The following is a 13,426-nucleotide window of genomic DNA, read 5'->3' as shown; positions in this document are numbered from 1 at the left end:
ATAACATGGATTGGAATGTCTGAATCATTAAGCAGTCTTTACAAACATGGTAAATTTCTTAATAAATTGTAACTGCATATAATATTTTAATAATACAAAATGTTATGTCCATCATGAAGCTCAATAAACTGCTGTAGTAATATATTTGAGAACAATTTTAAAAATAAGGGCTGAAATGAGGCTGGAGTGATAGTATAATGGGTAAGGCATTTGCCTTGCACATGGCGGACCAGGATTTAATACCTGGGATCCCTTATAGTCCCAAAGCATTACCAGGAGTAGATCCTGAATGCAGAGCCAAGAGCACTGTCGAGTGTGACCCAAGACTAAGAAAAAAAAGGTTTTTTTAAGCACTATATATTTGCAAATTTATGGCACATTAGATCTGAGTTTGTCTTTCAAAACATTTCTGCATTTCTTTCACTTCTAATATTTTTCTCATTGAAAAACATAATTTTGAGAGCCTCTTAAGTATGTCCAAAGGTTTACTTTTCTATGTATTTATATATGGTTTTATTATTAATACCATTTTATAAATTCAAATTTTAAGCTTCCATCATTTCCATATATGCCAGTGTCAAATATTTTTCCATTACCTAAGAAGCTGGACATTTCTTCTGCTGCTTGATGAGTTTCTGTTCCATGAATTATTTCATGAGAGATTTTTGTCTTGACAAATATTATTATACTTTCCCTGGGTAACCTCAAATCATTTCTAAGATATATCTATCATACAAAAGTAGAAGCAGAAAAGATGTAGGTCAAGTTATCTCTTTAATAGCAACTGCAAATCATGTGTGTTGACTATCTCTTAAGTCAAAATCTTACTTATCTTTTATTTGAAACTTTAACATTGATTTCAGTATAAAAATGAAAATCTCTCCTGGAACTTAAAAATAGACCTCCCTTTATTAAAGCCCAAGTAAACATATACCAGTATTTATGATAAACACGAATCTTACAGAGCTGTGCTATTATGTTTAAGATTATTATTCTATAAATAATAATCTACAAATGTTATGTTCTAGAATTTATCATTTTAAGAAAGGTTTTTAAATTCATTTGCTAATCCAGATTTTCTAAAAGTGAAAAACATTTTAGTGTGCATTTTTTTTAAAATTTAAACTTAACACCCAAGCTGGGATGTGGCTCAGTAACAAAGCACTTGCCTTGCATGCATGAGACGTGGGTTTGATCCCTGGAACCGCACACACACACAAAAAAAAAACCAACAAAAAAAGTGTGTAAATATGTAACCCCTTTTACTTGAGAACATAGAAGAATTATAATTATAGAATTATAAAATAATTATTACTTAAATGGCAGCTATTGCTTTAAAATATACTGAGGATGTATTTAAAGCTATTTGGTATACATTAAGAATAATCTATTATAATGAACCATATTTAAAAATATTATCAATGATGTCATCAAGTAGCAAACCAGTGGAAAACTCTCTATTACTTTGGGGCACTTGGAAATTGCAGAAGATTGTGGGTAATACTAAAGTGCCATACCTGTCTCCAAAAAAAGTAATCTTTCAAATCCAATAAATCCAGTCAAAAAGGCTAGCAATTAAGTGTTAGAATGAATGCATTAAAGAAATTAAAAAATTAAAAATAGGTGACAATTCTGTAGAGCCAAGAATACTCTATCATAGTGCTGATATAGTGAGTGCTGAATGAACTTACAAAACTAAAGAAATCCTCTAACATGTAACATCTAACAACCCTGTTCTATCACATCTCAAATAAGTTGCCTAGAATGAGAAATAGCTTTTAAAACATTTTATGAACTTATACATCAGGACAAATAATCTTGAATCTTAAAGTACACAAATCTAAATGTTGATAAGTAACATTTAGATTTAATTTTTCTTATTTACATATATTTTATCTATATAAATAAAAGTCCAAAAATCCTCACAGAGGGGCCTGTGTGATAGCACAGCAGTAGGGCATTTGCCTCGCACAAGGCTGATCCGGACGACCTGGGTCCAATTATTGGCATTCCATATGGTCCCCTGAGCCTGCCAGGAGTGATTTCTGAGCACAGAGCCAGGAGTAACCCCTGAGCACCACCACCGGGTGTGGTCCAAAAACAAAAAACAAAACAAGCAAAAAACTCAAAAAATCCTCATAGAAATGGAAACATGAAAGAATACATGAAGTAGCCTCTGTGAAAATTTTAAGTTGAGTTCAGATACTTTATTAATAGCTATTTCTATGACTGAGAGTCTTTTAAATCTTTTAAAAGTATACATCCATTTGAAAATTATTTCAAGCAGATTTTTCTATATTTAATTTTCATAAAATAAGACCTATTGCTAAATTAATATCTTTTCTAGAGTAAAACTAGGTAATTTAAATTTTTCATGTATTTAGTGATAAAAATTATTATCTTTGCTTTATATGCGAACGAGCCATTAAGAAAAGTGGGGAATGATTTTTTTTCTTTGTTTTGCATTATGGTGATAGAACTTTAAAAAAATGTGAATACCAACCCATTTCCTGCTTTTGAGTTGCCTTTGTTGTCCGTAGTAAGCTGAGAAAGCACATAGTGAGGTGCTTTGGCACTGTCGGCATCAAATATATCCATATTAGATTCTTCACAGTCTCGTCGTTTGACCCCCGGCCTCTGCTTTGGATTTCGTTTTCGTGATTTACGAGGTACCTCAGTGTTATCATTGTAGGAACTGGTGCTCATGTTACTGAAGTTGGAGGGGGAATCCTCCATCCACATACTGCAGCTCTGCTCAGATTCCAATGCACACCCCTCATCCTGGCAGGACATCCGACTGTTATCCAGCAAGTCCTCAGGTGGTGGTGAGATGTACAAGACTGTGTGTCTCTTCGGTGTTGATGGATGCTGCTGAACTGTGTTACTGGTTAACTGCTTTTCACTTACCCCTCTGTTACTTACCCCCAAGGCTGAGGAGCAGCTCTCCACTTGCATAGCCTTGCTGTCGGTGACTGAGGTAGAATAAATGGTAGGGCTGGAAGAGGTGGTAAAGGAGCTGCAAGCACCGCCCATGGAGGAAGAGGAGGGAGCTGAAGAAGCATCTGCAGTGTATAATTTAAGAGTAAATACACAATACATGTTTTTGCCTACACTGGCTAGCAGTCCCATTGAAAATGTGATTGTGAACTGATTGTTTTTCCCCAAAATGAATAGTTGGAATTTGGTTACATTTTAGATATAAATGCTTCAAGCAATACAAGGCCTAAGAAGTGAATTTTTTAAAATGTCCAAATAGCATTATTTTACTTGTTATAATTGATAGATTTTTAAAAAAAAATCTAATTTAATATTTTAAGCTGTAAAGCAAGAATAAAGATTTTATTGCCTCAGCCAGATTTCATTATAAATAATAAAAGAAAACCCCAATGTAAAATATATGCTTGTGGTCCATATTCAATGCCAATTAAATAATTCATTATAGAATTTGAAAAGTGGGACTGTGCTTAGCCACAAAATATTAAAATAAGTTTCTAACCTATGAAGCAGAGAACTACAGGTCATTTTTAATGCAGACACTCCCTGCTTCAGAGGCAAATCCTGGAATAAAAATATGAGAAAGTAAATGAGAAAAGAGCTGCTGGTTATTCCAGATATCAATTATAAAATGATAAATAAATAGAAAAATATAAAATCAACTGAACTGGAGGTAAAATGGAACTGGTACCATCACTAGGATTGCTATAAAATCTACAGAAACGAAAGTGGAAAGGTTTGATTTGAAACATGCTGGGCTGTAGAGAATAAATGAGTTAATCAGCAAGGGTGTCCAGAAATTGGAAGTGGCAATTCAAAACTATGATTTCTAAAATGAATAAATCCATCTTTTATGGTAAAAAAATGTAAAGATCAATATCGGATGGATGGATTTCTCTCATAAAGTAGTTGATAACACATTCAACAACTGATTACCGCTACCCATTTCATCTCTAACATCTGTTTGATGTTAAATAGTAAAGAAATTTTCTAATATGAGTAACAGTAAATTTATTAGCTAAAGTCTAGCAAAAAGGTTAAGCTGGAAAAATATCTCTGAAGAGTACCAAAATTAGTTCCTATAAAGTGGTTATTTTATAAAACCATTTATCCATTTTGGCTAACTTTTAAAAAAGTTCTTTTCAAAATGTAAGGCAACTGGCAGGACAGCTCAATGAAAATATTACTTTAACTTTAACAATATATGATAAGAGGTATGCTAGTATTGTTAAGGTTGAAAGTTATCAACCCTAAAATTTTAGAAAAATTGCTTTACCTTGTGTAAGATATGAAAACACTTATGATCATACACAAAAAAATAACCAAAAACAGATTTACATGTGACAGACAATTGAAAGACATGTTTAAGTCTAAAATATTATCTATAGCAAAGTATGCCACTGTTTTAAGGTGGTATGATAAAACTTAAAGCTGTGATGTGCAGTAATAGGAACTGCAACATTCATTACAATAACAAAGAATAAAATCTAGAAATGTCAATGCTTAGGTAATTAAAAAGCCAAATGCCAAAGATTTATTTTATTATTTAGTTTTTTGGGCCATACCCGGCAGTGCTCGGGTCTTACTCCAGGTTCTGAGCTCAAGGATCACTCCTGGCAGGGCTGGGATACTATATGGGGGTTCTGGGGATCGAACCCAGGGTGGCCACGTGCAAGGCAAGTTCCTTACCCCAGGTACTATTTCTCCAATCCCCAAAGATCTATGTTAAAATGAAAACATGTACCAAAACAAATCACTTGAAAGAATTTAATTCATCGATAATTTTTCATTGTGGTCAAAGCTGAAAAGCATAGTAATTAATATTCACTTTCAATAATATGGTCTGTGTAGTGCCACATGGAAAGATTTTCCCCAACTACCATCAGAGTCTAGAACAATTAGATAATACCAGTTCCATTTTCCATTTTATATTCTGTCAAATGCAGAGGCTGAAATGGGAAAGTTCAGTCACTTTAAACTGCATTCCAATTTAAAGAAAAATTTATCAATTTTGTTTCATGCAATAAAGCAGTGTTTTCTTAGTAAATAAATCTTTTAAAAATTTGTAGAAACTACAAAATCTATGTTCTAATGTCAGTGACAGTTTAGGAGCTGATTTGTAGCCACTTTGGGTTTAAATAATGATTTTTTTTGAAAAACACTATATATTTTAGAAATTAAAATATTAGGTGTAACATTCCTCCATCTGTTCCAACTATTGGCAAACATGAACCTAATTTTGTTTGTGTGTGTGTGTGTGTGTGTGTGTGTGTGTGTGTATGAGTCTATGAGCTTCATTTTCAGAGAAATACAAGTATGCAGTATGTGATACTTACAGAAGAGCAAATTAAACATGCAGCATAAATGCTGTGAACTTGTATTTCTATGACTCCTTCCCTCCACCCACTCACTTAAATCTAAGTAACGTACACACGAAAACGGAAAATATTAACATCTCAGGGATCTCTGTTAGATGGCAAGTGTAAGAGAAAAACAATCATAACTTCACATCACTCTTTGCTTGCGCTAGATATGATCTTATCTTTCAAATCTTATCACAGCCCCCTAGTCATATATATAACTGATATTATAATAATAAAATGTTATGTTCTGGGACAGGTTTGTCAAGCTGTTATACCCTATATGAATAGAAATAGGCTATACATTTTCCCTTGGGTACTTAATATAAAATTTTTTTTCTTTACCTTAAGTTTATGGTATTAAATAGAAAGGTTTCTTTTGGGGGGCAGTTGGTTTTTGGGCCACATCCAATGACACTCGGGGTTTACTCCTGGCTATGCACACAGAAATTGCTCCTGGCTGGGTAGACCAGATAGGACACCGGGGGAATCAAACCACAGCCTGTCCTAGGTTAGCTGTGTGCAAGGCAAAGCCCTACCACTTTCGCCACCATTCCAGCCCCAAATAGAAAGGTTTTAGCACAAAACTATAAAGCTGAAAACAAACTGTCAGAAGACAGCAGTTGGCATCTTTTAAATAAAAACATTACTTTAAAAAATCTACATCTGTTTGAACCTGAAGTACAAATATTCTATTCATTTTAAGACTGCAACTAAGGGAAACTTTTTTTTTTTGGTAATTTGTAAGATTGTTTCCAAGATTATCATTGTTGTTCTGCTGGTGGTGATTATCTCTTCTAGTTGTTACTTCTTTAGGGACAGTGGTGGAGAAAAAGAGGGCAGTCAGGTGTGGGTGTGGAACAATGCATGGACGAAACTATTATTAACACTATTATAAATTATGGTACTTCAAAAAAATGGGAGAAAGAGTTGTTACACTTTGTTTATCAAGGCATCACCTAAATTTAGTAACCCCACGTAGTGAGGCAAAATAGAATATAAAAACTGTAAAAAAAAAAACAAAACACACACACACACAAAAAAAAACACCAAAAAAACCCTGTGGTCCCCTTATGAATAATGTATATTGTTTTGCTTTCCCAAGCAGTGCTCAAGAATCCCTGGGGTTTTTGTAACAGGCTGGAGAGTTCAGTTTTGGGATTCAAGAATTTAATACTACAAGGGCCCTCAAAACCAGGGTAATAAGGTTTTCTTGGTGCTCAAGAGCCCCCAGAACTATACCCAATGGTGCTCAAAAGACTATTCAGAGCATCATTTAATAGATAGTTTAACTGACTTTGTACAGAAGTAAAATGCTGGTGCATACTGTTTCATCTATACTTTTAAATACTTAATTTTTTTAAATCTTCTTCCTCTTTTTTTTGCCCTTTGTCCCATACCCAGCAGTGCTCAGGGCTTACTTACTCCTAGTCTGCACTCAGGGATCATGCCTAGTGGGCTCATGAGACTGTATGGGATGCAGGAGAGCAAATCCAGGTCAACTGCATGAAAGTTGAGTGCCTCACCCATTGTACTTTCTCTGACCCCGACATTTAAGTTCTTTAAAATGAAATATAAAAATTCTTTTTTTACTTTATTTTTATGTTAGAAATTCAGGGACAATGCTTAATTGCTACATATTAAAACATAAAACTTCCAATTAAGAAGTGTTTAAAAAAAAACATTTTATTTGCTTTTTTTCCCTCTGAGCAGAAATAGAGATGTATTTCTATTTGCACTCAGGAAATCATTTCTGCAGGGGACCAAACCTAGGTCAATCACATGCAAGGCAAGTGTCCCACCTGCTGTAGAAATGCTGTGGCCCAATGAATAATTTTTTTTTGGGGCCACACCTGTTTGATGCTCAGGGGTTACTCCTGGCTACGTGCTCAGAAATCGCCCCTGGCTTGGGGAGACCATATGGGACGCCAGGGGATCGAACCGTGGTCCTTCCTTGGCTAGCACTTGCAAGGCAGACACCTTACCTCTAGCGCCACCTGACTGCCCCCCCATGAATAATTTTTTAATGAAAAATTATTTTATTATTTTTCTACTACTTTATATTTTTTTCTATTTTGGTTTTTGGGCCACACCTGGTAATGCTGAGAGACCAATATGAGATTCTCAGTGATCAAACCAAGGTCGGTCACAGGCAAGAAAAGTGTCTTGACCCCTGAACCATCTCTTTGGTCCTGACTGAGAGTCAAATGCTTCTATAGCATTTCCTGTGATCAGACAGTACAGTAAAACAAAGAGATAACTGATAGAAAACTGTATAAAACTATTCCTACAGTTTAATAGTAGAAAATTATAGTCTATAAATATTAATTCTAAAATTTATAAGCAAAGGGAGGGAACACAAAGTCCTCCACATGTAAATCTAATTCTACCATTAGCAATAGCCAATTACACTAAATGCTAGTAATGAACTTGCATTGTATGTGTGAGTATCTAAAAAGGAAAAAAAATGGGAGGAAGGAGAGGGGGAGGGACGAGGCAGAGGGGGAGAATGAGAAAGAGAGAGTAAGAGAGAAGAAAAATGTCGGCCACAGAGGCAGGTAGAGGAGAGGGCAGTGGGAAGGGTGGGAGGGAAACGAGGGACATTGATGGCAAGAAATTTGGACTGGTAAGGGTGTTGTATGTTATATGATTGAAACCTAATCATGAACAACTTTATAACTGTGTATCTTGCAGTGATCCAGTTAAGGAATTTATGAATTTACTTGTATGAAAACATACAAGTATTACTTACTAACTTTATGTGAAAATTAAAATGTATTTTATGGACTAGGAATGTGTTCAACAGTAAATCTTGTGCCTTACATGTGTTACATGTGTATGAGACCTGAGTTTGATCCCATGCACCACACACAAAAAGCATTTTACTTTATTTATCTATTTATTTATTTATTTTGTTTTGTTTTGTTTTGGGACCGCACCCAGTGGTGCTCAGGGGTTACTCCTGGCTCTGTGCTCACAAATCACTCCTGGCAGGCTCAGGGGACCATATGGGATGCCGGGAATTGAACCCGGGTCCACCCCGGGTTGGCTGTGTCTAGGCAAAGGCCCTACAGCTGGACTATCATTCCAAGCAAAAAGCATTTTAAAAAGTACTTTTAAAAAGTACATATAGAAACCAATGTTTTAATATATCTTATGCTTAGATTAAATTTTAAGATTGAAAGTATTCATGGGCAAGAATGTGGGGCCGGGTAGGTGGCGCTGGAGGTAAGGTGTCTGCCTTGCAAGCGCTAGCCAAGGAAGGACCACGGTTCGATCCCCCGGCGTCCCATATGGTCCCCCCAAGCCAGGGGCGATTTCTGAGCACATAGCTAGGAGTAACCCCTGAGCATCAAACGGGTGTGGCCCAAAAAACCAAAAAAAAAAAAAAAAAAAAAAAAGAATGTTATGTGGGGCTGGGAGTGGGTCACACCAGTGGTGTTCAGTGGCTGTTTCTGGTTTTATGCTCAGGAATGATCCCTTGTGGTACACAGGGGACCATACAAAGTGCCAAAGCTGAGTCACTGCAGCTGCATCAAGAAAAGTGACCTATCTTTAGTACTATTCTCCAGGCCTTACTAGTTGTTTTTCAAACTAACATTTGATTTTAGTGTTTAATATACCTTAAAGAGATATACTTTATACATAATTCCTTATAGAAAAATTTATAATTAGAAACATTAGTCCTAAAAAGAAACAAATGGATTTAAAATGTGACAAATCACATTTAACTGACTTTTCAAGGCCAAGTGTGTGATTTCTGCCATTTTAATATGCTCATATATAACATTTTAACAAAAAGCAAAATCAGTTGAGTTTGCTTTAAAAGCCATAAAAACATTAAAATTCTGCCAAGTGTGTTAAGTGAACCAATAGTGGAACGGAGAAGGGGTAAATTGTTGCCTGTTCAGAAAATGGTAATAAAAATCAGCACAAATAATTGGAAACAATTTCTTGTCAAAAAACACTGTTCAACCTTAGTTATTCAAATATTTTTTGTTGGTAACAATAATTCCAAATCTTTGAAATCTTTGCCTGATAAAAGTCATCAAATATAAGGACATTTAAAATCAAAGAAGAAAGATATTTAAGGGAAAAAAAAAACAGTAATTACAGACAACATTTATGTTGTCAAGGGACCGAAAACATCTAGAACACACAAAGTGGCTGCAAACCTGCTTTGTCAACACCTTACATGCCAACTTTTGTTTTCTATTTTCTTCTTATAATATTAATGTAAAGTTCATAAAATGTTTAGTTTAAATCAGTATTAGCCCACTATTCAGAAACAATGAAACAAACAAAAAAAAAGAAATGAAGGAAGGAAGGAAGGAAGGAAGGAAGGAAGGAAGGAAGGAAGGAAGGAAGGAAGGAAGGAAGGAAGGAAGGAAGGAAGGAAGGAAGGAAGGAAGGAAGGAAGGAAGGAAGGAAGGAAGGAAGGAAGGGAAGGAAGGAAGGAAGGAAGGAAGGAAAGAAAGAAAGAAAGAAAGAAAGAAAGAAAGAAAGAAAGAAAGAAAGAAAGAAAGAAAGAAAGAAAGAAAGAAAGAAAGAAAGAAAGAAAGAAAGAAAGAAAGAAAGAAAGAAAGAAAGAAAGAAAAAGACTTATGAGAAGTCTAAAAAATAAGACCAACCTATACCCTGGGTGAAATTAGATGGGTTAAATGTTTCTGGTACTATTTGTCTTCACTATTGACAGACACTGTCACATAACCCACCACACGATGCCTGTCTCTGAATGACGAAGCTAGAATGCAAGTTAAGTGTATTAATAGAAAAACAACTAGCATCCCAGCATATAAAATAAGCAATCCAGATTATTTTACAAAAGCAACACCCCCCAAAATAAAACCTCAAAAATTGTAGGGGTGATAATTTCATTTACACGTTTAAAATGGTTTTAATTTTCACCTGTATTTTCCCCAACCAATGCAAGTTTACAAGCTACAATAGGCAAAGTTATAAAAACAAGCTTTAAAAGTTTAAGTTAGAAACATCATAATAAAATTATGTGAGTAAATTTCTTATCAAAACTATTTGCTAATTCATATTCACCAATTTGTTCTCCCATTTATAACACAATCTAATCCATAAACCAGAATTTTTTTTTCTCAGATAGGTATTTTTAGAGTATGCTCTTATGCAAGCTCTCTTAATAGTGGAAGAAAGGAGCTGGAGAGCTGTAGTGAGTAGGGAGTTTGCCTTTCAGGCAGCTGACTTGGGTTCAATCTCTGGAATCTCATCTAGTCCCCCAAACAACATCAGGAGTGATTGCTGAGTGCAGAACCAGGAGTAAGCCATAAGCTTTGTTGGATGTGCCCGCTCAAACAAAACAAAACAAAGAAAAAGAACAGTAGAAGATAGTATGATCTGACTAACACACTCAAGCAGTAAAAACTATCTGTACTTTAAAGGTAAGAGACTTTTTTTAATTTCACAAATTTATACACCTACATATTCTTTCAAATAATATTATCACTTTACATTTTCCAAGGTATATATGACATGTGCACAAAAATTTGGTCATACAAGTTTTGTTTAAAAAGAGTTTGGAGCCAGAGCAATATAGTACCGTGGGTTGGGCTTTTGCCTTCTTTCTGGCAGACTGTGATTCAATCTCTAATACCCATTATGGCTCCCTAGCCCACCAGAAATGATTCCTAAGTGCAGAGCCAGGAGTAAGTCCCAAGCAGCACCAAGTATTATTTAAAACAAAAACCCTTAAAAACAAAAACCAACAGCACCATCATCAGAGCTAAAAAGTTTTTTACTTATGTACTGGAGACCTTTATGTCTTTTTCAGTCTATTTAAATGCTAGAGTTGTAATACTACATAATAGTAACTTTTCTTTTGTTTTTGTTTTTGAGTCACACCTGGCAGCGCTCAGGGGTTACTCCTGGCTCCACGCTCAGAAATCGCTCCTGGCAGGCTCGGGGAACCATATGGGACACCGGGATTCGAACCATCAACCTTCTGCATAGAAGGCAAAAATGCCTTACCTCCATGCTATCTCTCTGGCCCCATAATAGTAACTTTTCTAATTTTAATAAGATTTTTCTTAAAATTATTTTTACTTTGAAAGCATAAAAATAGTTTCACAGAATATTTATTAATGTTTCCTGAAAAACAAAGTACTTAATTTTGAGCAATGTTTTAATATAGCTTTTTTTTTCAACTCAGAGTATTTGAGCACAATAAGCATTATAGGTAAGCATGGTAAAGTATGTTTTTTAAATCCTTTTCAATAGAAAAAGAAAGATGGTTTCTTCTTATTTAAACACAGAAAAGGAATCATTATAGTAGTTGATAACTACATTTATTGCATTGCAAAGTCTGCAGGAAGTTCATAAATAAAAAAGACAACTATTCCTCAAAGATTTCTCTGTGTCACTGAAATCTTCTAAGTTAATTTAATTAATAGGTTTTACACTGAGCCTTTATTAGATTATTTATTAGACCCCCAACTATAAGCAAAATAATCTAGGTAGAAAAACAAAAACTATAATTGCTTTACTAGAAGCTCTGATAATTGATCAGACACTTTTTATCATATTCCTTCTTTAAAAATTGAAAAATATAGTATGGTTTTTTTTGTTTTGGGGTCACACCTGGTGGGTGGTATTCAGGACCTGGAACCAGACTGGGGGTGAGGGGTTTGGTCCTGGTGGTAAGGGAATCATAAGTTACCAGAGATTGAATCCAAGGCTCCTGCAGACAGAATCATCCTTTCAGAAGCTATCTGTTTCAATCCATGTTCCTTCTTTGTTTTTAGGCAGTATATGGGGTTATTCCTAGTCCTCTGCTTAGGGGTAAAACTGGTGGTCCATAGGAAAACATACAGTGCTAGAGGTGAGCTGGGACTCTAAGACAAAGTATGTGCTTAGCCTACAGTGCCCCAATGAGGTAAGGATAAGTCAGAAAGTAGATTCCATGGCCCAGGTATAGTTGTACCTGGATTTAACTTCAAAACAATATAAAACAAATCAGTTTTGTAAAAAAAAAATTTTGGAAATGCTTTCTGTTTACTTAAAGAAGGCTTGTGGAATGGTTTTTTTTTTTGAAAAGTGGGGCACAATAGGTCAACTAAGTTTGGAAACCTATGATCTTTATGATAGAAAAAATATAGCAATCAGATTCAAATTCAGACTTTTGTGATTCACAAAACCCACACTAATCTTATTAGATTTGGTATGTGGGGAAAAAATAGGTAGAAACAAGTAAATCTATAATGCATGGAAGGAGTGGAAGGGAACATGAAAGATTTTGAGGGGCTTTAATGTGATATTTTCTGACTTAATATAAGAAATGACCATACCCAGAGTACTCTAAGACTATTTCTGGCTGTGTTCAGGAGTAACTGACCCCTGGCAATGCTTGGAGAACTTTTTGTGGTACTATGGATTTAAACTGGGATCAGTGAAATGCAAAACAAGGGGGCCAAGGATGCCTTAAGCCCTGTACAGTCTCTTGGCACCAAATTTACCCTTTTTTTTTTTTTTTTTTGGCGATCGTTTGTTTGTTTTTTGTTTGGTTGTTTTGTGCCACACTCAGCAGTAATCAGAGCTTATGGTGGGCTGTTTGCTCAGGGATCAATCACCCTGGCAGAAATAGGGGGACTATATGGAGTGCTGGGGAACAAATCCAGGTTGGCCAGGTGCAAGGAGCCCTACCTGTTGTACTATCACTTTAGATGCCCTAATTTACTTTAATTAAGAGGATTTGGGGAAGGAGGGAAAAGAGAAGAATTAAGATTGTCTCAGTGGACTAAAATACTGCCAATGAACATATACATCCATTAGAAATAAAGTTAATAAATTTAATATTTATGTCAAAGATAAATTCAAGATGTATCCAATATATCTGTTATCTTGAGGGGAGGGGGATTGATAAGTTACAGCACCATTTTCTGTTACTTTTTAAGAGTACAGTTCATTGGGCATTTTGATATTTTTTTTTCAGGGCCACATTCATTTGATGCTCAGGGGTTACTCCTGGCTAAGCGCTCAGAAATTGCCCCTGGCTTGGGGGGACCATATGGGATGCTGGGGGATCGAACTGCGGTCATTCCTTGGCT

The 13,426-nt window shown here is 35.3% G+C and overlaps 1 protein-coding gene across 1 annotated transcript in view; it reads right to left on the bottom strand.

Annotated features, from left to right (window-relative positions):
* Positions 1-13,426, bottom strand: part of NFAT5 (nuclear factor of activated T cells 5) — a 107,590-nt gene that overhangs the window by 30,780 nt on the left and 63,384 nt on the right. The window contains exon 3 of the mRNA XM_049786327.1: positions 2,504-3,062. Within this exon, the coding sequence (XP_049642284.1) occupies positions 2,504-3,062 (559 nt within the window). The remainder of the gene's footprint in view (positions 1-2,503; positions 3,063-13,426) is intronic.

The sequence above is a fragment of the Suncus etruscus genome, chromosome 14 (genome assembly GCF_024139225.1).
Source record: "Suncus etruscus isolate mSunEtr1 chromosome 14, mSunEtr1.pri.cur, whole genome shotgun sequence".
NCBI classification, from domain to species: Eukaryota; Metazoa; Chordata; class Mammalia; order Eulipotyphla; family Soricidae; genus Suncus; species Suncus etruscus.
Note: the sequence above shows the minus strand (reverse complement) of the source record. Positions and strands in the feature narration are given on the sequence as shown.